This window comes from Psammomys obesus, unplaced genomic scaffold (genome assembly GCF_907164565.1).
Source record: "Psammomys obesus unplaced genomic scaffold, mPsaObe1.curated_primary_1811, whole genome shotgun sequence".
Classification (NCBI taxonomy): domain Eukaryota; kingdom Metazoa; phylum Chordata; class Mammalia; order Rodentia; family Muridae; genus Psammomys; species Psammomys obesus.
In genome coordinates this window covers 592,452-618,524 of record NW_026592368.1, presented here as the reverse complement: position 1 = coordinate 618,524, position 26,073 = coordinate 592,452, and the positions used below count along the sequence as shown (strand labels likewise).

The 26,073-nt window shown below is 36.9% G+C and overlaps 1 protein-coding gene across 1 annotated transcript in view; it reads right to left on the bottom strand.

Annotated features, from left to right (window-relative positions):
- Nucleotides 1-2,224: 2,224 nt before the first annotated feature.
- LOC129681270 (vomeronasal type-2 receptor 116-like) overlaps nucleotides 2,225-26,073 on the bottom strand; it is a 41,551-nt gene continuing 17,702 nt past the window's right edge. Inside the window, 10 exon segments of the mRNA XM_055613177.1 lie at nucleotides 2,225-2,301; nucleotides 2,304-2,433; nucleotides 2,435-2,634; nucleotides 2,637-2,968; nucleotides 2,970-3,144; nucleotides 15,461-15,584; nucleotides 16,591-16,818; nucleotides 17,323-17,846; nucleotides 17,849-18,162; nucleotides 18,502-18,765. Of these exon segments, the coding sequence (XP_055469152.1) occupies nucleotides 2,225-2,301; nucleotides 2,304-2,433; nucleotides 2,435-2,634; nucleotides 2,637-2,968; nucleotides 2,970-3,144; nucleotides 15,461-15,584; nucleotides 16,591-16,818; nucleotides 17,323-17,846; nucleotides 17,849-18,162; nucleotides 18,502-18,765 (2,368 nt within the window).

Below are 26,073 nucleotides of genomic sequence, written 5' to 3'. Positions count from 1 at the left end.
AGGACCACCAGGACCAGGACTAGGACCAGGGTGCTACAGCAGAGATACAAAATGAATAAAGTGTAATTTATATTAAAAAAATAAATAAATTTAAAAAACTTTGGTCCTCTGGAATGTCTATGGAAATCTTTTGTTTGTTAGGCTGGAGAGCATTATATCTCTCAGATTGGTTGGCTACTCTATGTCTGCTTTGAAGTTTGAATTACATATTTTGAAATTAAAAGATAAAAAATAGTGTACTCTGGGGAATCATGGTCCAAATGCCTTGGGAAGCATGTGCCACAGGATTTTCAGTTTATAGTAAGGAGCTTCTAGGGCATTGTGCCCATTTCAGTTCCTGAGACCTGATGCCCTCCCTCAGGCTTTGGAGCATTCAGTATAGCTTTGTATCTCTGCATTCTCTAGAACTCAGAAAAGCATATAGAACCTTGGAAGAACATTTAGTCTTAGACATTAATCTTCTTTACCCTGTATAGCTTGCAAATGTCATTGTACCCCAGTAACTACAACTGTATTCTTCAGGAAAGCCAACATTACATTCTGTTTCTGATAAGGATGTAAGAAATCTGATTGCATGCATTGAGCTTGTCACATCCACAGTCTCACTGTGGCCCTTCTATCCTGTGCTGGATGTAGGATATTCCATCTGACCTAATTCATGTGACTAGATTGGTACATCAAGCCAAGGAACTTTTTATTCTACTAAGGTTTGCTGAAATCTGATTCTCTGTGAAAATCCCAGCCCCTTCTCATTTACTGCCCTTGCCTACATAAGTCATCCATTCCCCCATGCATCATAATAGTTAGCACAAGACAATTTATAAAGATATTATTGATACATGTCCAAGGAAGACAGAAATTTCCAAGGAAGTAGAGAATAGCATGTAAACATCTGACTCTACATTTAAATCTGCATCTGTAGAAATGAACCCTTACATAAACTGCCCATGAAAACATTTTTTTTCCAAATACCCCTTTTCCCAATGGAAAATATCTGTCACTATAATTGAAAAAAAAAAAGACAATCACTTCTGCTTAAGCCACATTGGTCTCTTTCAGACTTGTCACTTTCTATATTGCCTCAGAAATATAATAGAGTCATGAACTTAACACCATCTACCTGAGCACTGAAAAGCCTACCTCTTCAATCATACCATAAAGATAACAAATCTTCAAATAGAAAGCTTGTAAGGAACTGCACATGTCCAAATTGCATCAGCTAATGTTCATTTATATTGCTGGCATTTAATGACGTTACCCACATAAGATGCTTTAACATTCCCTGTTTTTGTAGAGACATGCGTTTTCTTTAGAGATCATGAATATCCAGTCATGATTTCTATGATCAGGTTCAACAACTTTTCCTAAGGTCATTTAAAACAACATTTCTTTTTTCATTGTCCATTACCCATTATTTCTACTTCTTCAAGAAAGAAGTTTAATTTATTATAATGAAGAATATAGCCTTCATATTATTCTGCTGTAGTTTTATTAACTCCATCTTCCATAATGCTCATTGCTCACCCTGCTTGCCTTGTTCTTATAACACACTATGTACCACTTCATCAGTCATACAACACTGTTTCTGAGCTCTGAGTATCTAAAGAACTACTAGCTATAGATCAGGCATTGTTGTAGTTCCCCACAGTAAGAGTTTTTTATTTCCCCTCATGACAAAATAACAAGATATAAAAATAGGATATTCTACTGTCATTCTAAATCAGGAAATTTCTTCTGAAAATCATAAAAATGAAAATTTATGTTTGAGAAACAATCTACTCTCATAACTGTCAATTTACAGAGTAGGATATAACAGAATCTTCCCAAGTTCAAAAACTGAAATAAGTTACACGAAATTTAATGATTTTCATTTTTTTTTTAAATCAGAGAAGGATCAACTAAATAAAATGTGGCCGGTGACACCAATGCCAGCACTTAGTAGGCAAAGGAAATCAGATACCCTTGAGTTTGTGCCACATTGTTCTACATATGAGTCCTGAGGCCAAGAAAGGTAACATAGAGAAATTTTATTACAGAAAAAAGTAAAACGTGAATTTCAAACATGAGATAAAAATAATGTTTCCAGGTCAACAAAGACTTTATTACTATTATGTGAAGAATTATGAACCCTTATACTCTCATACCTGAATAAGAGGTTTAGAATGGTGAGACACAGGCTTCAATCATTGAATTTAATTTAGTAACAGCTTAATTTTAATTTTAACTAAATTTTAAGTGACATATTTCTTGAATGGGTTTTATGCCTAATGCCAAGACAGAAATTCGTATGTGGTCTAAAAAAATGATGTAGCACTTGGGAGCAAAGATCAAACCAAGAAGTGCTGCACTGGAAGCCAAGATAGAGAAGGCTTTCATAGCCACCATGACCTTCCCCTTTGTGCTGTGGTAGACAGAGAGGAACATGACCCACACATAAAAAAAATACCTGCGTGCTGAATGACAGGAACTTGGCTTCATTGAATGTGTCAGGCAAATTTCTGGACAAGAAGGCCATGGCATAGCTCCCAAGTGCCAAGAAGCAGAGGTATCCCAGGACACAGTGGAAGGCAACTGCTGATCCTTTGTTGCACACAATGATGATGTGGCCATGTTCAGCATGAGCATCATGATCAATGGAGGGTTGAGAGGTAACCAGATTCCACAGAGAACAAGTTGGATGAGTGTACAGACGGGAATGATGAAGTTAGGGACCCTTGATACCATTAACCACCTCACCAATCTAGTTGCAACAGTGACCTTGAATGCAATAACCACTGTGATAGCTTTGGCCAATACTATGGAGAGAGCCACAGTAAACAAAATTCCAAATGCTGTCTGCTGCAAGATGCAGGTGGCTGTGTTGAACTTGCCAATGAAGAGCAAGGAACTGAGGAAGCAGATGATGAGTGTCAATAGCAGGGTATAGCTGAGATCCCTATTATTGGCCTTGACAATGGGTGTGTCTCTGTTTCACAAAGACAACAAGAACCACAGCTGTGAGTGCAGAGAAGCACAGTGCTGTGGTGGTGAAAGCCATCCCCAAAGGGTCTTCATAGGATAAAAAGCTCACAGATTTCTGGAGGCAGTGGTTCTTCTCTGAGTTAGCATAGTGACTTTCTGGACACATCACACACTGGTCCATATCTATTCAGAAATAAAGGGGACCATGAATCAATCCTCAATGTTCCCTTTCCCTCTAAGTTGTTACTTAATCCCACTTCATTAAATTGCTTCCTGACTCACCTTCCGTTACTTTTTCATTTGTGAAGCATTTCAAATCTACACAGCCATCTTTGCCAAGGTGACAAAAATCAAAGAATCCCAATGCTTTTCCTTTGTCTTTGTATGTTTTGCCTGTGTTTGCATCAATTTTATAAGCTCATAAGATTACAGGATAGTATTGTATAATGCTAATTTCATTCAGATATCACCTTATGAAAAAAATCACCAATTTCTGGGTACAATAATCTTTGAAATTAATTTCTATGTATTGTTCTAAGACTCGAGACCCATATTTACTTATTTTAAAATCCCTTGGGTACACAAATTTGGTTCATACTATGGAGTAATTTTGAAATAATAAATACTGTTACATCCTTGAAGCTTAAGTCCTTCACTAGAATATGTTTTCACATTTAGCTATAGCATTGTTTTGTTTTTACAAATAGGGACAGATTTTTGCAGTATTTTTAGGTATTCAAAAAAGAAGCTTTGAATACTCTGATTCCAAATTTGTGACTTTTATTCTGAATTAAAGCACATATACAACTTGGTTTGTAATTAAATATTTCCATTACATTAAACCTTTGTTTATTTCTAAAAACTATCACTTCATCAAATAATTTTCTTTTTTACATTTTGACCTAAACATGTATGAAGTTTATTGTCAGAAAAATCAAATCTTTATTTTGATATATTTTTCTTTAGTGATCATAAATGCTAATAAATTTTTCCCAAGGCAATTTCACACTCACAGCTTATTTCTTCGTTTCTGAGTGTTGTTGCTTCTATTGTACAATGTATGCTTTAACTATAGAAACACTTCTTTTTTAAAAAAAATAGGGTTTTCTTATTCTACAATATTATTCATTGATAATTTAAAATTTTTCATTTTGATCATGTGTGTGTTCACTCTCTACTATATTTCAAAATATAGTCACTAGCTCAAAACTGTGCAGGATATTGTATTCATGACCAAAGTGTTCCTACTCTGTCTATGTTCAGTATATTTATGCACTTGTCATATAGCTGAAATACAGGGGAAGAATATTTATCAAAAGAGTATTTCCTATCTGATACTATGGACCCACATGAAAATTTAGGGTGGGAGGAGGACATATCGAATGAGGAGGAACTTGATGCTGTCATTTAACTTTATATACTTTTTGTCAGGCAGCATTCTAAATGTTTGTGTTTATGCACATGAACAATAATACTCTCATTCTTACTCAAACAAGACTCTCTTTACAGTGATTTATGATGAAGATCTTGGCAGCAATCTGTGGCCTGTGCTCCTATCTCCAATGGATTCCACGGATCTTACCCTTCGGTCTTTACTTTCTCCACTTGTTGCTTTCTCTCAGAAACCAACTATATCAGACACCACCTGCTAACCAAAGAGATGCTCCTCCCAAGGCAAAAAGCAGGCTAAATCATAACCACAACATTCCCACTGCTACAGGGATCCAATCTCCTAGCTCTTTTCCACATCTGTAGCCAAAAATATTTTGTCTCTCTTTCCTCTCTGAACCCATTCCCTACAGGTCACAGGACTTTTCATCCAATTTTCTTTCCTCCAACTCATTCCAGTATGCCAGCTCCAACATCATCAGGCATTCCCTGTGAACACACCAGCTGAGCAAGCAAGTAAAACAAGAAATACCCATCCACAATACTCTCCAAAAATCCAGAGAGAAAGCAGAAACCAGAAAAATAGACACCTATCCAACAAAGACTAATACCCAAAAATCAGTTCCTAGATATCTAATCATGCCAAACCCAGATGCCTAGATGATGGCATAAAAATACAATAACAGCCAAGGCAACATGTCTACACTAGAACACAACTGTGCCATGACAGCTGGTCCTGAATATTCCAATTTAGCTCAAACACAACTAAAATACCTTAAAACAAACTATGCAAAGATGTTAGAGATTCTCAAAAAGAAAATAAATCAATCCCATGAAGAAATCCAGGAAACAAAAACAAACATTGGAGGAAATAATAAATCTCTTTTTAAAAGGAAAAAAAACCAGAAAAACAAAAAAGCAGAAACAGTTGAAGAAAACAAAGAAACAAACAAACAAAAAAACTCATCAACACCTGAAAATGGAAATATAACCTATAAAAAAAACCCAGAAACTAGGGGGATTCTCAACATTAAATTCTTAGGAATTCAAAAATAAATGAGAGTCAGTCTGTACCAAGAGAATACAAGACTTATGTATTTATAAGAGAATCAAGGCATTGAGGAGATGTTTGAGTAAATGGGTCCATCAGTGAAAGGAAATGCTAAAACCCAAACCTCCTGAAACCAACCAATAAAGAAAAACAAATAAACAGAAAATCTTCGACACTTTGAAAAGACCAAACCTAAGAATAATAGGTATAGAGAAAGGAGAACAAACCCATCTTCGTGGTCTATAATATGTTTTCAACATAATTAGAGAAGAAAATTTTCCTGAGCCTATAAATGTACAATGAAGCACAAAGAACACCAAGTATATGGGGTCAGAAAAGAAAGACACCTTGTCACATAATAATAAAATCACTAAACATACAGAGCAAAGAAAGAATATTAAAAACTGCAAGAATATTAAAAACTGAACATAAGGACAGACATATTAGAATTCCACCGGAAAACTCAATAGTGAATCAAAGTGCAGAAGGGCCTTATCAGATGTAGTGCTGCCTCTAATGGATCAAAAATACCAGCACTGTCTACTATACCCAGCAATTTCGTCAACAAACAAAAAAAAATCATAATAAAGTCAAATTTAGGCCATATCTAATTTAAACCTAGATGTATAAAATGTGAGAGTAAGAAAACTCCAATCCATGGAGGTTATCTACAGTGATGAAAACACAGAAAACAAGAGAAAAATCTCAGAAAAAAACTAAAAGAGGGAATGCATACATACACACACACACACACACACACACACACACACACTTCCACCATCATCAACAGCAGCAACATAAGCAAAATAAAAGGAATCAACAGTCATTGGTCACAGATCCTCTCAATTATCTATGGCTCCACTTTTCTGAATGAAAAGGTACAGAATAACAGTATGAGTGTGAAAAGAGGTTCTATATTCTGGTAGATCCAAGAAAAACACCTGAACAACAGGACATTCTCTCAGGGTAAAGGGTTGGAGAAACATTCCAAGGAAATGATCTTAAGAAACAAGCTTGTGTAGACATTTTAATATCAAAAAAGACTTCATATCAAATCTAATCAAAAGAGATGGGTAAGGATACTACATACTAATCAAAATAAAATTCCATCAAGATGACATTTCAATTCTTAATATTCATGTCCCAAACACAAGATCACAAATGAATGTAAAGGAAATAGTACTAGGGTCCTCCCTGTTGTTTAGCTTCTTTAGATTTTGGTATGTTTATCCTATATTATGTGACTAATGTCTACTTATAAGTGAGTACAAACCTCGTGTGTCTTTCTGTTTCTGGGTTACCTCACTCAGGATGATCTTTTCTAGTATCATCCATTTTCCTGAAAATTTCATAAATTCCTTGTTTTTTTTAATTTTTTGAATTTTTTAATTTAACTTTTATTAATTACACTTTATTCATTTTGTATCCCCCCATAAGCCCCACCCTCCTCCCCTGCCAGTCCCACCCTCCCCCTTTTCTGCATGCATGCCCCTCCCCAAGTCCACTGATAGGGGAGGTCATCCTCTCTTTCTTTCTGATCTTAGTCTATCAGTTCTCATCAGAAGTGGCTGCATTGTCAGGGTTCTAGGTTATCTCCATGAATAGTCCTTGGTTGGAGTATGTCTCAGGGAAGTTCCCTGTTTTCATATTTTCTTGTTCTGTTGCTCTCCTTGTGGAGTTCCTGTCCTCTCCAGCTCTTACTATTTCCCACTTCTTTTTTTAAATTTTATTTTTTTCTTATCATTTACATTTTATTAACTCTGTATCCCAGCTGTATCCCACTCCCTCATTCCCTCCCAATCCCACCCTCCCTCCCTCATCTCCACCCTGCCCCTTTCCAAGTCCACTGACGGGGGGACCCACTTCCCATTCATCTGATCCTGTTTTCTCAGGTATCTTCAGGACTGGCTGCAAGGTCCTCCTCTGTGGCCTAACAGGAATGCTCCTCCTTTGGGGGGTGGGGAGGTCAAAGAGCCAGCCATTGAGTTCCTTTTAGAAATAGTCCTTGTTCCCCTCACTACGGGAAACCAATTGGTTACTGAGCTACACGGGCTACATCTGAGCAGAGGTTCTAGGTTATATCCATACATGGTCCTTGGTTGAATGTCAGTCTCAGAAAAGACCCTGTGCCCAGATATATTTGGTCCTTGTGGAGCTCCTATCTTTTCCCCATCATACTAACTCCCCTTCTTTCATATGATTCCATGTACTCTGCCGAAGGTTTGGTCATGAGTCTTTGTATCTGCTTTGAAAACACTGCTAGTTAGAGTCTTTCAGATGCCCTCAGTAGACTCCTGTCATACGTTCAATGCACATCCCATCTGTCTTTCTAAACAAGGATTGATCATCTTACCCCATGTCCGCTCTCTTGATTATCTTTTTTAGGTGTATAGATTTCATTTTGTTTATCATATCTTGTAGGTCTATATAAGTAAGTATATACTGTGTTTGTCTTTCTCCTTCTGGGATACTTCACTCAGAATAATCTTTTCTAGATCCCACTATTTGCCTGCAAATTTCATGATTTCCTCCTTTTTTGATTGCTCAGTAGTATTCCATTGTGTAAAAATGCCACAATTTCTGTATTCATTCCTCTGTTGATGGACATTTGGGTTGTTTCCAGGTCTGGCTATTACAAATAAAGCTACTACAAACATGGTTAAACAAATGTCCTTGTGTACTTGAGCAAATTTTGGGTATATACCTAGCAGTGGTATAGCTGGGTCTTGAGGTAGCACTACTCTTAATTGTCTGAGAAAGCGCCAGATTGACTTCCAAAGTGGTTGTACCAGTTTACATTCCCACCAGCAACGGAGGAGGGTTCCCATTTCTCCACAACCTCTCCAGCATGCGTTGTCACTTGAGTTTTTGATCTTGGCCATTCTGATGGGTGTAAGGTAAAATCTCAGGGTTGTTTTGATTTTCATTTCCCTAATGGCTAATGAGGTTGAGCATTTCTTTAAGTGTTCTCTGCCATTCAATGTTCCTCTATCAAGAATTCTCTGTTTAGCTCCATTCCCCATTTTTTAATTGGATTATTTGGTTTGTTGCTTTTCAGCTTCTTTAGTTCTTTATATATACTGGATATTAGCCCTGTGTCAGATAAAGGGTTGATGAAGATTTTTTCCCAATCTGTAGGCAGTCGTTTTGTTTTGATGACAGTGTCTTTTGCTTTACAGAAGCTTTTCAGTTTCATGAGGTCCCATTTATTGATTGTTGCTCTTAGTGCCTGTGCTGTTGGTGTTCTGTTCAGGAAGTTGTCTCCTGTGCCAATGAGTTCTAGGCTGTTCCCACTTTTTCTTCTAACAGATTTAGAGTATCTGGTTTTATGTTAAGGTCCTTGATCCACTTTGCCTTTAGTTTTCTGCAGGGTGATAAATACGGATCTATTTTCATTTTTCTGCAGGTAGACATCAGTTGGTCCAGCACCATTTGTTGAAGATGCTGTCTTTTTTCCATTAAATGGTTTTGGCTTCTTTGTCAAAAATCTAGTATTCATAGGTTTGTGGGTTCATTTCTGGGTCTTCGATTCGGTTCCATTGATCCTCCTTTCTGTTTTTATGCCAATACCATGCAGTTTTTATTACTATTGCTCTGTAGTACAGCTTGAGATCGGGGATAGAGATACATCCAGATGATCTGTTGTTGTACAGGATCCTTTTGGAGATTCTGGGTTTTTTTTTTCTCCATATGAAGCTGAGAATCTTTTTTTCAAGGTTTGTAAAGAATTGAGTTGGTATTTTGATGGGAATTGCATTGAATCTGTAGATTGCTTTTGGCAGGATGGCCATTTCCATAATGTTAATCTTACCAATCCATGAGCACGGGAGATCTTTCCATCTTCTGATATTTTCTTCAATTTCTTTCTTCAGAGACTTGAAGTTTTTCTCAAACAGGTCTTTCACTTGCTTGGTTAGTGTCACCCCAAGGTACTTTATGTTATTAGTGGTTATTGTGAAGGGTGTTGTTTCCCTAATTTCTTTCTCAGCCCTTTTGTCTTTGGTATACAGGAGGGCTTCTGATTTTTTTGAGTTGATTTTGTATCCTGCCACTTTGCTGAAGGTGTTTATCAGCTGGAGGAGTTCTCTGGTTGAACTTTTGGGGTCGCTCACACATACTATCATATCATCTGCAAATAGTGACACTTTGACCTCTTCCTTTCCGATTTGTATCCCCTTGATCTCCTTTAGTTGTCTTACTGCTCTGGGTAGGACTTCGAGTACTATGTTGAAGAGGTATGGATAGAGTGGGCAGCCTTGTCTTGTTCCTGATTTCAGATACACCCAAGAGGAGCAGAAGGCTGGAAATAATCAAACTCAGGGCTGAAATCAATCAATTAGAAACAAATAAAACTATTCAAAGAATCAATGAAACAAAAAGCTGGTTCTTTGAGAAAATCAACAAGATAGACAAACCCTTAGCCAAACTAACTAAAAAGCAGAGAGAATCTATCCAAATCAGCAAAATCAGAAATGAAAAAGGTAACATAACTACACACACTGAGGAAATTCAAACAATCATTAGGTCATACTACAAAAGCCTATATGCCACAAAATTTGAAAACCTAAATGAAATAGACAATTTTCTTGATAGATTACATCTTCCAACATTAAGTCAAGATCAGGTAGAAAGACTGAACAGCCCTATATCCCCCAAGGAAATTAAAGTAGTCTTTAACAGTCTCCCTTCCAAAAAAAACCCCTGGGCCAGATGGTTTCAGCGCGGAATTCTACCAGACCTTTAAGAAGTGCTAACACCAATTCTCCTCAAACTATTCCACAAAATAGAAACAGAAGGTACATTACCAAACTCATTCTATGAAGTGACAGTCACCCTGATACCTAAACTTCACAAAGACCCAACAAAAAAGGAAAATTTCAGACCTATCTCTCTTATGAACATTGATGCAAAAATACTCAGTAAAATACTTGCAAACTGAATCCAAGAACACATCAAAGATATCATCCACCATGACCAAGTAGGCTTCATCCCAGGCATGCAAGAGTGGTTCAACATATGGAAATCCATCAATGTAATCCACCACATAAACAAACTGAAGGAGAAAAACCACATGATCATCTCCTTAGATGCTGAAACAGCATTTGACAAAGTCCAACAGCCATTCATATTTAAAGTCTTGGAGAGATCAGGAATACAAGGCACATATCTAAACATAGTTAAGGCAATATACAGCAAGCCTATAGCCAACATCAAACTCAATGGAGAGAAACTTAAATCAATTTCCTTGTTTTTAATTGCTGAGTGGTATTCTATTGTGTAAATGTACCACACTTTCTGTTTCTAAAGCAGAAATAAATTAGAAACTGAAAAAATATTGAGGAGCTGATGAGTCCACCGAAAATGCATGTCCTTTCTCTGCAAACAGTACACTATAATTATGTGATGATGTGACTTCATGCTATTATATACAAAAGAAAGATTACTACAGCTTAAATACCACATTGTCCCTCAGGCCCTGATAGTGGAGACCTCAGTACTCCACTTTTACTAAGGGGAAATGTCATTCAATCAAAAACTAACAGAAATACTGGAGCTAACAGGGGTTTTAAACCAAGAAGACCTAACCTATTTATAGATCATTTCACCCAAACATAAAAGAATACACCTTCCTCTCAGCACCTCATAGACTTTCTCCAAAACTGACTACATACTCAGACACAAAACAAGTCAAAACAAAAAAACAACAAAAATTAAATAACTCCTTGAATCTTAGAATACTAACACGGATACTTGGACTTCTACAACATTTACAACATTGTATAAGTTTACAAACTCATGGAAACTGAACAACCATCACAAATATCTAACCAATGATAAAACAGGTTAAGCCATGAGTAAAGAAAGCAATTAAATTCTTTCTAGAGTTCAGTTAGAATGAAATCATAGCCTACCAAATTTGGGATACAATGAATGTGCAATAAAGAGAAATGTACACAGCTCTTGGTGCCTACATAAAAAAATGAAGACATCTTATTGGGAGAAATTAACAGCACACCTGAATGCTCTAGTCAAAAAAAGTAATCACATCCAAAAGGATTAGATGGAAAAAATAATAAAACTAAGGCTCCAAACAATAAACTAGAAATAAAGATAGCAATACAAAGAATCAACTGAACAAAGAGTTGGTTCTTTGAGAAAATCAATAAGATTGACAAATTCTTTTCCAAATTACCTAAAAGGTGGAGAGAGACAAAAAATTAACATAATCAGAAACAAAACGTGAGACGATACAGACACTGAGAAATTCCAGGCAATAATAGGAGACAGTTTAAAAAAAATGCATGCCACAAAATTGGAAAATCTAAAGGTAATGGATAATTTTGTAATTAAGTGCTACATACCAAAGTAAAATCAAGATCGTTAAAATCAAATGATTTAAATAGATTTGTAACTCACAGCAAAATAGCAGCAGTCACTAAAATCTCCCAAACTGTAACAGTGAGGGCAAGATTGTTTTCATGAAAGAGTCTTCACAATTTTCAAAGAAGATTTAACGTCAATTCTCCTAGAATTATTTAACAAGAAGAAACAGAAAGAACAGTTTCCAATTCATTTTATGAAGCCACAGTTAGGCTTCATTCTAGAGACTTGAGGATGGCTCAAACATAAAAATGAGTAAATGCAACCCAACATATAAACAAACTGAAAAAATAATAATGAATGATCATCACATTAAATATAGAAAAGAAATTTGACAAATTCCAACATACCTTCATGATAAAGTCCTGAAGGCAAGTTCCAGCAAGCCTATAGGCAACATCAAATTAAATGGAAAGAAACTCAAATAATTTCACTAACCTCAAGAACAAGACCAGTTTGTCAACTTTCTCCATGTCTACTCAATATAGTACTGGAAATTTTAGCTAGAATAAGACAACTTAAGGAGCTGACGGGGATAAATTTGGAAAAAAATGAAGTTAAATATTATTATTTGCAAATAATATGAAAACATTTCTAACTGTCACTGAAACTTCCATGAGAGGACTCCTTTAGCTGGTAAACACTTTCAACAATGTGGGTGGACACAAGATTAACTTAAAAAAAAAACAGTAGCCATCCTATATACAAATACCAAAGGACCAAGAAAGAAATCAGTGAACCAAAATTTTTCACAATACCCTCAAAAATACTAACTATACTGGTCTAACTATAAGCAAGGGGAATAACTGTGTGACAAAAATTCAAGTCTTTGAATAAAGAACTTGAAGCAGTTATGAAGAGATGGAAAATTCTTCCATGCTCATGGACCAATAGGATAACATATTAAAAAATGCTCACCCTACCAAAAACAATCTACAGATTTATGCAATCCCCTTAAAATTGCAACACAATTATTTATAGAACTTTAAAGTATAAATCTCAAATTCATATGTAGAAATTAAAAACCCAGGATACTCAAAATACTCTTTAACAATACAATAACTGTTGGAGAAATCACTACCTCTATTGCAAGTTGTACTACAGAGATATTGTATGCATGGTATTGGCATAAAAACAGACATTTTGCCCACTGAATTGAAAATACAGATATAAATTCAAATACATTGGAACAGATGATTTTTTAATAAAGAATCCAATAATATATACATGGATAAAAGACAGCATTATCACCAAATGATGATGTTAAAACTTGATTTCTATAGGAAAAATAATGCAAATATTTCCACATTCATCACCTTATATAAAACTCAACTCTCAGTGAATCTAAGAGCTCAACATAAAAGAAGATACACTGAACCAGACAAAAGATAAAGTGGGTAATAGCCTTGGAGCAGGCAAATGCTTTCTGACTAGACACTGACAGCAAAGGCACTAAAGAAAATGCACTTAATGGAACAGAAAATTTTCTGTAAGGCAAAGGACACAGTTATTTAAGCCAGGCAGCTTCCTACAAAATTAGAAATGATTTCCACAAACTTCATTTCTAATAGAGAACTAATATAAAGATTATATAAAGAACTTAAGAAACTAGATATCAAAAAATGAAAAAATGTACAGATCTGAACAGTGAATGTTCAATAGAAGAATAAAAAATGGCTGAAAGAAAAACTAAACTTAAGTAAATGTTCAATATTCTCTGGCATCCTGAATAGCTAATGAAAATCAAATTTACTTTGACATTCCATCCTATACGTGTCACAATGGACACCTCATGTTGGCAAGGATGTTGATTGGGGAGAACATTTCTCAATTGTTTATGGGAATACAAACGTGTATAGCATTACATAAATGGACATGGAATTTCCTCAGTATGTTGGGAATTGCTCTACAACAGGATCTAGCCATACAGCTCTTGGGCATATACCCAAAGAAAACCTCCTGCTACCACAATGACACTAGCTCAAACTAGCTTTATCCATAATGTCCAGAAACTGGAAATAAGTTAGATGCCCTTCAACAGAATAATGGATGAAGAATATGGTACACTTACATATTACATTCTAGTATTACTCAGCTATTAAAAAAATGACATAATAAAATTTGCAGGCAACTGGAAGCTTCTAACCACCTTACAATGTAAACTAAACCTAGAAGGTTTTCAGCCTCTGAGAATTACTGCTAAATAAGCTTACTTTTTCTTGTTCTTTCTGGGTACTGCTGGCTATTCCAACTCAGCTGTTCAGGCTCAAACTCTTCTCACAGCTGATTTGATCAATCTGGCTTATCTCTCTGCTTCTAAACTGTTCTCCTTGCCCTCAAACTAATGCCAACAATCTTCTCTAATCTCCTGGCTCCTTCTCACTTTCTGGCTGACTTGGTCTTCACTTGAGTTCTCTCTCTACAATCTGTCTCTCTATTACTGTCTTGGTAAAACTGCTTCCTCTCTCTCTACATTGCCCCATTTCTCTCTCTTCTAGTCAGAGTTGGGCATACCCTATTCTGTCAAATCTTTCTCTGATTTGATGCTTTATTCTGCCACTCAATTATACATCACTTTAAACTATAGAAACGATCCATGAAAATATAGTCTTTGGACATCACTTGCAAACATGATAGCTTCCTTCTACAAACTAGCTTTACATTCACTGTTTGGGATTAAAGGCCTGTACTGTCTCACCTTGACATATGCTTTCCTTTACTTGACACTTCCTCTATACCATGCAGGCCTTGAACTCAGATCTGCTTATCTTTCTCTCCTGGATTAAAAAAGTGTTTGTTTTCAACAAGATCACACAGACCTGGAAGATCTTTAGATGTGATCTCTAGCCAGAGCAGTCATGTTCTGAATTATAATTCCTGTACAGGTTATGCTGTAGGCTGCCAAAAGTGAGACTTGGACACCACCCTAGCCACAGAACTTATGTGTGTCCTGACTCTAAAATATACTAGGGTTATGGTTCTAAAGAAGCTGTGGAAATAGCCAAGAAATATCTGATCTGACTTAAGGACCACTTAGGAAGAAGGAGCCCATGAATGACACTTCTTGTATAACCAAGATCAAGAGACTGGATACCCCAGAACCTAGGATAAAATCATATGTAACTGAACTAAAAATTTCAGTAAAATGATTCCTAATGCTAGTCTGCTATATTCATAGATGAGTGCCTTATCCAATCATCATGACAGAGGTTTCCACTGGCAGAAGATAAGAGTGGATTCAGAGACCTGTAGCCAGACATTATGTGATGAGAATCTAAATTGGAGGTCTCTATCAAATCCCTCCCCCCAGGAACTTCCACTGAAAGGAGGAGTTGGGAGTATTGTAAGAGTCAGAGGGGATGTAGAGAACCAAGAGATCAAAGCCCTCTGGATCAAATAAGCCAGGTATATAGGAGCTCACAGAGACTGAAACAACGAACACAAGGCCTACATGAATACACCAGGTCTTCTGCATGTTTATTTTAGCTATTAGTTTAGTATTATTATGAGACTTCTGTCTATAGGAATGAGTGGGTCCATGACTCTTTTGCTTCCTCTTGGAACACTTTAAATTTCCAATCAAGGAACAAAAGTTTATTTCTTACTTCTCTCGAGTGCATTTCCATTGGCTTAGATATTGCAGACAAGTTGGAAAGTTCTCTGTCAGCATACATTTACCTGTCTCATTGGAAATCTCATTGTCTGCACAAGAAGTGCAATCAAAGCAACAGACAGCCTTGCCTTCCTGGACAGACTTCCTGAATCCAGGCCTACAGCTCTCACTGCACACAGACTGAGGAATCTAAGAGAAATGAAAGCTATTAACAAATATTTGTGTTTTTTTTTAATTTAAGTGAGGTGCATATTTCTAAGTATCACCAAACATTAATATGGAAATACACTTACAATGAAAGATAATTGGTTTGGGTGTTGCTAATTTTGGAACATTTTGGGCTACACAAACAACACATGTAAGTCTTTGTCCAGTATATGAAGCTGTTGTCATTTCAGTAGTGTTCAAGAAGGTCATGCTATTACTTCAGATTCAACCTGTCTCTATACTTACTGGCTACAAAGAGGAACTTTAATATCCAATGTGTTTGTGTTTGCTGATTAACAACTATACATGGATTTGATACATCATGGGAATAAGTTTTAGGATATTTCTATGAGGATTTATATAGAAACATTTACCTGAGGAGGATAAAGCCACCATACTGTGGGGGTCAGTTTTCATTGGCTACTGTCACAGAAAGAAAAAAAAAAGAGATGGGAGATGAGCAACCACATTTTAAAAAATCTTATTCTGGTTGTGAGTTTGGTGTCATTGCATCCTCTGCCTCTTAAACAAGATGGGATGCATGCACACAGAGTCAGTCAAAACAAACCTGCTCTCCCTTAAGTTGTTTTTGTTGACTATTTATCCAAAGGAGAAAAGCAAACACACACACACACACACACACACACACACACACACACACATACTCATTCACACACTCTAGTCATATTATTTTACCTTTTTAGAGGCTGACAACAAAAATACTACTTTCCCTCTCACCAAAAAAATTTAGGCAGGGTGACAAAATAAACCATCTATCGGCATTTTGAAGAAACTACAGAAACCTAACAGACATTCTATTCATAAGAACATGTGGGCATTAATAAGATTTAAAAATTAAATTTTCCATTGATCAGAGTCTGGAAAGAGAAAACAGTCTCTGTTGGTTGTTTTTTATGTGACGTTCAAAGGATCATTGCATCCTGAAAATTATTTGTGTTTTTATTAAAGGTGAAAGTGAATGACTCACATTTGTAAACTTTGTAGGCCATTGAATCATTTGCTCAGATAAAGTCAACTGTTGACCAAGGGGAGCATCTGAAGAAAAGGCTCCTACTTTCACCTTTAATCCAAGACCCTTTGGAAAATTCCAAAAATTGAGAATGTCATACTCTGAATCTAAGTGTTTTCTCCCATTCATTGCTATGTGACCTCTCACAGGATTTTTCAGTAGGACATTCTTTAGGAAAGGAAGGAACTGAAAGAGATGTAGGAAAATAACCTGTAGTACATCCAAGGTACAAAACATTTTCTTCAAAAAAGTACAAAGAATCTCATTGTTATTATGGCATCAGTCTGGCTGAGTAAAGGAAAAACACTTGAATTGGAATGTATTAAAATTTGAAAACCGCATGCAAGATAAAAGCTTGAACTAAACACAGGATACCAAGTTATGTAGATTCTACTGATCCAAATTGTTTTGGAATGCTAGGCACAACTATGAACTTCTGGAATATATTCAATGATTCCATCTTTAAAACAAGAACCCTGTGTTGGAAAGTACATTTTGAAGTTATCCTTAATTCATAACCCTGTGACAGTGATTAGAAGCATTTTCACACTTAAGAATCTATTATTTCTGCCCATGCTTTGTAGAATACATCCTTATTTATTGACAACATATTCTAAAACCTATGATACTGAATTTTCATAATAAAAGTGTCACATTGCTGATATTAAAACACACAGGAAGGGATATTACCTGCCAGGGGAAGAATTCCTTTTCTTTTGCATTACCATATGGTTGTGCTTGCATTTGCTGGAGATTCATTTCATGGAGACTGTAGGCCACAGCATACACAGCATTGTATATATTGTAGCTCTCTTTACTCATGACTGTTTGAAAAAGGTGTCTGGGCAGTAAGTCCAAAGAAGCATTGGGTTGGCAGTTTTCCAAAAGTTGAAAATCAGACTCAGAAAATGAGCGCTTGAAGAACAGAAACCAAAACTTAGGAAGATAATTGTCTTCTGGGTATTTGTAGGGATTAACTGTTTGAATGAAATTTGTTAAGTCAACCATATCTTCATGATGGTGTGAAAAAATGAGGTTCCCATGAAATGCCTCTACCATGAAATAATCAGCAATATTATCAACATCCCATTGAGAGTTCAAGATCCAGACTTTCCATGTCACTAACAGTTGCTCAATATGTCACATTAAACCTTGCAAAGATATAATGTCACCATAAATAACTATCACATTTGCTGATGATTCCTGAATCTTCACAGATCATTCCATATTGAATGGGAAAATGAATTCCAGGAACCAGGGATCATTTTCAAAAAGGCTATGCAGATGCTCTTACTCTCCATATCTTCTCTCAAGTCTGACAGAATCTGAGTCCCTCTGTGGTCATCTGGGAGGATCAGACCAACCCAGGACCAGCTGAAATGAAGCATCAAAGACACTATGGCAAGAGATAGAAATGTGTCCTTGGGTGCCATTTGAAAGAGAGAATTAAACTGACCTTGGTCATTTAAGGTAGAATCAAAAGGCCCAAAAGTGAGCTGTAGAAAAAGGAAATTGGAAACAAGAACAATACTGGCATCAGAGTATCAGTCCTGAATCAACAGATGTAAACAGTCAAGATGAAGATGGTTTTGTCATATTTTAAAATGTAACCAAATAGAGCCTTTTCTAAAATAATTACTGACTGGTCTCCAGTTTCACTAAGGTAGCTGATATCATGCACCATTCCTTCCTTTTTATTTCAGGTAATGGAAATGTGGATCTATCATCAAGGACATTCATGCTTTCCTTTATAGATGATTTATCCACGTACCCCTGTTTTGCATTTTCAGACACCTAGTGTAAAAAAAAAAGGATACTTGTCTCCTAATTCCGTCATCCCAACCCTCACCAGAGGTATTTTGTAAATACCTCTGTTTCCAAACTTGGGAAGATATTTTCCATGATGTTCCTGTGAGTGCAGCAGGTGACATTCTCTTCAGTCTACAGTTGTAATTAGCTAGAGGTAGCCTCCAACTTGTGAGCCAAACAAATGGAGCAAGAAGGATACTCATTTCATAAGGTGCAGCATTATAGATACCCAACCTTCTATTGGGTAGAAGATTAGGGTTTCTGTTGATCTCCTCAATGGCAAATACCAGGGCCAGAAGGAATTGGTAGTTCTTAAACTTATACCTGCACAGATTTAAAGAAAAGCATACAGAAAGGATACACTGACCATAAACTCTCACATTTTGTGCAATGCCTCTTATAATTCAAATGCCAATGTCTATAAAATCATAATTTTAATATCTTTTCATGAATGACTCTAATTAGAATGTCCATTTTAAGTAGATAAGGTTAGGTAAGGTCCTACATTATTACCTTTCATTGGTTATAGTCTCAGGGAATTTAATTCATTATTATATTGTTTTATTGATCTTCTATGTATAAAAAAATAAACTGTCCATGAATAATAAATTGGGTTATTTCTAGATTCTGGTTATTACAAATAAAACTGCTAAGAACTCAACTATTAAAAACAAGGAAATTGTGAAATTTGCAGGCAAATTTTAGGAACTACAAAAGATTATCTTAATCAGCCAACCCAGAAGCATAAAGACACACATGGTATATACTCACTTATAAATGGGTATTACTCATATAATATATGATAAACATACTAAAATCTATAGTCCTAAAGAAGCTGAACAACAAGGAAAAATCTAAGGAAGATATTTGATCCTCAGTCAGAAGGGCAAATGCAATAGTCATTGGAAGCAGTAGAAGACATGGAACAAGACAAAAGCCTACCACTGAGGGCCTCTCAAAGACTAGTGATAGAGGTTATCAAAGCAGAGGCTGAGACTCATAGCCAAACTTTGGGCAGAATGAATGGGATTTTATGAAAGAAAGGGGAGAGAGAAAGACCTGGATGAGACAAGAGCTTCAAAATCAGACCAATAGAGCCAAAAATACTGGGCCCTGGGGCCCTGTAGAGACTAATACCCCAACCAAGGACCATGCATGGGAGAGGAACTAAAACCCCTGTTCAGGTTGTAGCCCATACACTCAGTCACAAAGTGGGGTCCCTAGTAAAGGGAACAGGGACTGACTATGGCATGAACTCAGTGGCGGGCTCACAGGTTTTCATTGTTGTTGTTGTTTTCTTAATTGTTTGCATCTCTGAATCTTTGTGTTCTCCTAATCCTTTTTCAAAACTTTTTTTCCATTGAAAAACTGCTGGTCAGCCACATATCTGCATGCAGGCTCAAAGAACGGTGTATTTTTTTTCCTGCATCCTCTAAACTCCTTTTCTAGGAAGCTTCTGTGATTTACAGTATGTGTGCCTGATGTGTGTTTCTTATAAACTTAATGGATATGTCTAGAAACTTCACACAAATGAAACAAAATTAAGATGTTCTATCTATCACAATTTAAAAGTAATAGGTAGGGATGAAAGCGTATTTAGCAGGATGAAATCATGAAAACTACAAAATGTAGGAGTGATGTGACAGACTACAAGGAATAAAGTAAAAATATTCAGACTAATAATGAAAATATATTAAGTAAAAATATGTTATAAAAATTCTCTTGAGTTTTTGATCTTAGCCATTCTGATGCATGTAAGGTGAAATCTCAGGGTTGTTTTGATTTGCATCTCTCTGAAGGCTAATGACGTTGAGCATCTCTTTAAATGTTTCTCTGCCATTCTATATTCCTCTAGAGACATTCTCTGTTTAGCTTTGTACCCCATTTTTTTTAATTGGATTGCTTGATTTATTGCTTTTTAACTTCTATGAAAGGGGGAGTTAGTATTGACCTGGAGAAGGCAGGAGCTGCACAAGGACCAAATCTATCAAGGCACAGGTGTCTTTTATGAGACTGTTTCTCCAAACAAGGACCATGTATGGATATAACCTAGAACCCCTGTTAGGATGTAGCCCATGGTAGCTCAGTATCCAAGTGGGTTACCTAGTAAGGGGAGCATAGACTATTTCTGACATGAATTCAATGGCTATCGCTTTGACCCCCCCCCCGAAGGGAGGAGCAGACTTGATAGGCCACAGAGCAGGACATTGCAGCCAGTCCTGAAGACACCTGATAAACCAGCGTCAGATGAAAGGGGAGGAGGTCCTCCACTATCAGTGGACTTGGAAAGGGGCAGGGAGGAGATGAGGAAGAGAGGGTGGGATTGGGAGGAAATGAGGAAAGGGGCTATGGTTGGGATACAAAGGAAATAACCTGTGATTAATGTAAAAAAGTAAAAATTATAAAAATTCTCAAGGATATCATGAAGATAAAAACAATGTATACATATGTGTAATATATATTGGATTCCTTTTAATAAAAGGCTGTAAATATTTTTAAAAAATCTCAAATAATAAACACCTGATATGGACTCAGTGGCTGGCTTCTTGTTCACATTCCCTTTGGATGTGCAGTCTTGCCAGGTCACAGATGAAGAAAATACAGCCAGTCCTGATGAGACCTAGGCTATGGTCAGATACAAAGGGAGGGGGACATCCCTATTAGTGGACTAGGGGAGAGGCATAGGGGTAGAAGAGAGAGGGAGGGTGGTATTAGGAGGGGACAAAATAGGGGTCCACAGCCAGGATGCAAATTGAATACATTGTAATACAATGATGATGATGATGATGATGATGATGATGATGCTAGAAGAAAGAAATGGAAATGTTATAGCGAAGATTTTCAAAACTTTATTTTAGATTCATGTTTTAAAAACATATGGTATGTCATAGTCTTGTACCATTTGTATATGATAATTAAAATTCTGTTTAAAATCCAACATAATTTTATTTGATTCTTTCTCATTTTTCCTTTTTCTTTTTGTAATCTTTTAATTTTTTTAATATTAGTTACATTTTATTAACTTTGTATCCCAGTTGTATCCCACTCCCTCATTCCCTCTAGATTCCACCTTCCCTCACTCATTTCCTCCCAGTCCCTTTCTAAGTCCACTGATAGGGGAGGACCTCCTCCCCTTTCATCTGACCCTGGTTTATCAGGTATCTTCAGAACTGACTGCAGAGTCCTGTTCTGTGGCCTAAAAGGGCTGCTCCTCCCTTGGGGGGGGAGGTAAAAAAGATAGCCATTGAATTCATGTCAGAAATAGTCTCTGCTCCCCTTACTAGGTTACCCACTTGGATACTGAGCTACCGTGTGCTACATCTGAGCAGGGGTTCTAGGTTATATCCACACATGGTCCTTGTTTGGACAGTCTTATAAAACACACCTGTGCCCAGATATAGTTGGTCCTTGTGGAGCTCCTGTCCTCTCCACGTTATACTAACTCCTCCTTCTTTCATATGATTCCCTGCACTCTGCCAAAGGAGTCTTAGTATCTTCTTTGATACACTGCTAGGTAGAGTTTTTCAGAGGCCCTCAGTGGTAGGCTTCTATCTTGTTACTTGTTTTCTCCTACATCTAATGTCCATTCCATTTGTCTTTCTAAGTGAGGGTCCTCTTTCTTGTTTATCTTCTTTAGGTGTATAGATTTCAGTATGTTTATCCTATCTTACATGTCTATATAAGTGAGTATATACCATGTATGTCTTTCTGCTTCTGGGATTTATTTGTAATAGCCATAACCTCGAAACTACCCATATGTCCCTCAGTTGAGAAAAAGATACAGAAACTGTGATACTTTTACACAATGGAATACTACTCAGCAATTAAAGCAATCATGAAATTTGCAGGCAAATGGTGGGACCTAGAAAAGATCATCTTTCTCATTTTTCATACAGTGAATTTTAATTCTGCATTTTATTGATTACTCATTTTTATTAATATATTTAAATTAGCTACATTTTCATGCATATGTGCAATATCTTTCTTGTATTATAAAATGATTTTTTTTCATTTTCCTTTCATCTACCCACCCATCTAAAGTCATGTCCCTTCTTTTTCAGAAAACAATCAGGCAATTAAAAAAAATCAAACAATACTTTAAAAAAAACATCGAAGATAGCTTTGATGGTTCACACAATTAATCCCATCCATTACTCAAGAGGCAGAGGCAGATGGATCTCTGTGGTTAAGGCCAGCCATATCTACATAGAGAGTTTCTGGGAATCCAGAACTAAATATGAAAACCTTGTCTCAAAGAAGAAAGAAAAGAAGACAGAGAGAGAGAGAAAAGTTTATCTGAAAATGGTACGGCATGATTTTAATTCCAGAACTCAGAAGACAGACACTAGCATATCTCTGCAAATTCTAGATCAGCCTGGTCTACACAGTAAGTTCCAGAACTGTCAGGGCTAGGTAAAGTTAGAGAGAACCTGTGTCAACAAACAAACAAATAAACAAACAAAATAAATAACAATGAACTAGCACATGAAACACACAAATCCCTAAAGAAAGTATTTTGATCTTTAGTCTTCCTTCCTTTCTTCCTTCCTTCCTTCCTTCCTTCCCTACTTCCCTTTTTCTTTCTTTTTTTTGTTTTGTTTTTTTTGTTTTTTTAATTTTTTATTAATTACATTTTATTTATTTTGTATCCCCCCATAAGCCCCTCCCTCCTCCCCTCCCGATCCCAACCTCCCTCCCCTTTCTGCATGCATGCCACTCCCCAAGTCCACTGATAGGGGAGGTTCTCCTCTTCTTTCTGATCTTAGTCTATCAGTTCTCATCAAAAGTGGCTGCATTGTCCTCTACTATGGTCTGATAAGGCTGCTCCCCCCTCAGGGGGAAGTGATCAACGAGCAGGCCAATCAGATTATGTCAGAGGCAGTCCCTCTTCCCATTACTATGTAACCCAATTGGACACTGAACTGCCATGGGCTACACCTGTGCAGGGGTTCCAGGTCATCTCCACAAATAGTCCTTCGTTGGAGTATGAGTCTCTGAGAAGCTCACTGTGTTCAAATTATCTTGTTCTGTTGCTCTCCTTGTGGAGTTCCCGTCCCCTCCAGCTCTTACTATTTCCCACCTCTTACATAAAATTCCATTCACTCTGCCCATCAGTTGGCCATCAGGCTCAGCAACTGCTTTGACAGTCTATACAGCAGAGGCTTTCAGAGGCCCTCTGTGGCAGGTTTCAAGGTTGTTTCCTGTTTTCTTCTGGCTTTCAGAGGCCCTCTGTAACAGGTTCCGAGGTTGTTTCTTATTTTCTTTTTCTTCTGATGTCCATCCTCTTTGCCTTTCAGGATGGGGATTGAACATTTTAGTTAGGGTCCTCTCTTTTGCTTAGTTTGTTTAGATCTACAGATTTGAGTGGGTTTATTCTATATTGTATGTTTATATGACTGAGTACATACTATGCGTGTCTTTTTGCTTCTGGGACAACTCACTCAGGATGATCCTTTCCAGGTCCCACCATTTACCTGCAAATTTCATGATTTCCTTATTTTTCATTGCTGAGTAATACTCCATTGTATAGATATACCACAGTTTCTGCATCCATTCTTCAGTTGAGGGGCATCTGGGTTGTTTCCAGATTCTGGCTATTACAAATAAAGCTGCTACAAACATGGTTAAGCAAATGTCCTTTTTGTGTACTTGAGCCTCTTTTGGGTATATGCCTAGGAGTGGTATGGCTGGATCTTGAGGAAGCGCTATGCCTAGTTGTCTGAGAAAGCACCAGATTGATTTCCAGAGTGGTTGTATCAGTTTACATTCCCACTGGCAGTGGAGAAGGGTTCCCCTTTCTCCACAACCTCTCCAGCATGTGTTGTCACTTGAGTTTTTGATCTTGGCCATTCTGATGGGTGTAAGGTAAAATCTCAGGTTGTTTTGATTTGCATTTCCCTGATGGCTAATGAGGTTCAGCATTTCTTTAAGTGCTTCTATGCCATTCGATATTCCTCTACAGAGAATTCTCTCTTTAGCTCTGTTCGCCATTTTTTAAGTGGATTACTTGGTTTATTGCTTTTCAGCTTGTTTAGTTCTTTATATATATTGGATATGAGTCCTCTGTCAGATAAAGGGTTGGTGATGATTCTTTCCCAATCTGTAGGCAGTCGCTTTGTTTTGATGACAGTGTCCTTTGCTTTACAGAAGCTTTTCAATTTCATGAGGTCCCATTTATTGATTGTTGCTCTTAGAGCCTGTGCTGTTGGTGTTTTGTTCAGGAAGTTTTCTCCTGTATCAATGAGTTCTAGGGTATTTCCCACTTTTTTTTCTAGCCAATTTAATGTGTCTGGTTTTATGTTGAGGTCTTTGATCCACTTGGACTTCAGTTTTGTGCAGGGTGATAAGTATGGGTCTATTTTCATTTTTCTACATGTAGACATCCAGTTGGACCAGCACCATTTGTTGAAGATGCTATCTTTTTTCCATTGTATGGTTTTGGCATCTTTGTCAAAAATCAGGTGTCCGTAAGTGTGTGGGTTTATTTCTGGGTCTTCTGTTCGATTCCATTGATCCATCATTCTGTTTCTATGCCAGTACCATGCAGTTTTTATAACTGTTGCTCTATAGTACAGCTTGAGATCAGGGATGGAGATACCTCCAGAAGATCTTTTATTGTAGAGGATTGTTTTAGCAATTCTCAGTTTCTTGTTATTCCATACGAAGTTGAGAATTTTTCTTTCCAGGTCTGTAAAGAATTGTGTTGGCAATTTGATGGGAATTGCATTAAATCTGTAGATTGCTTTTGGTAGGATGGCCATTTTTACTATGTTAATCCTGCCAAGCCATGAGCATGGGAGATCTTTCCATCTTCTCATATCTTCCTCTAATTCTTTCTTCAGAGACTTGAAATTTTTTTCATACAAGTCTTTGACTTGCTTGGTTAGGGTTACACCAAGGTACTTTATGTCATTTGTGGCTATTGTGAATGGTGTTGTTTCTCTAATTTCTTTCTCAGCCCTTTTGTCTTTTGTATACAGGAGTGCTACTGATTTTTTTGAGTTAATTTTGTATCCCGCCACTTTGCTGAAGGTGTTTATCAGCTGTAGGAGTTCCCTGGTAGAGTTTTTGGGGTCACTCATATATACTATCATATCATCTGCAAATAGTGATAATTTGACTTCTTCCTTTCCCATCTGTATCCCCTTGATCTCCTTCAACTGTCTTATTTCTCTAGCAAGGACTTCCAGAACTACATTGAAGAGATATGGAGAGAGTGGGCAGCCTTGTCATGTCCCTGATTTCAGTGGGATTGCTTTAAGTTTCTCTCCGTTCAGTTTGATGTTGGCTATAGGCTTGCTGTAAATCACCTTTACTATGTTTAGATATGTGCCTTGTATCCCTGATCTCTCCAGTACTTTAAACATGAATGGATGTTGGATTTTGTCAAATGCTTTTTCAGCATCTAGGGAGATTATCGTGTGGTTTTTTTTTCTTTCAGGTTGCTAATATGGTGGATCACATTGATGGATTTCCGTATATTGAACCACCCCTGCATACCTGGGATGAAGCCTACTTGGTCATAGTGGATAATATCTTTGATGTGTTCTTGGATTGGGTTTGCAAGTATTTTGTTAAGTATTTTTGCATCAATGTTCATAAGGGAGATTGGCCTGAAATTCTCTTTCTTTG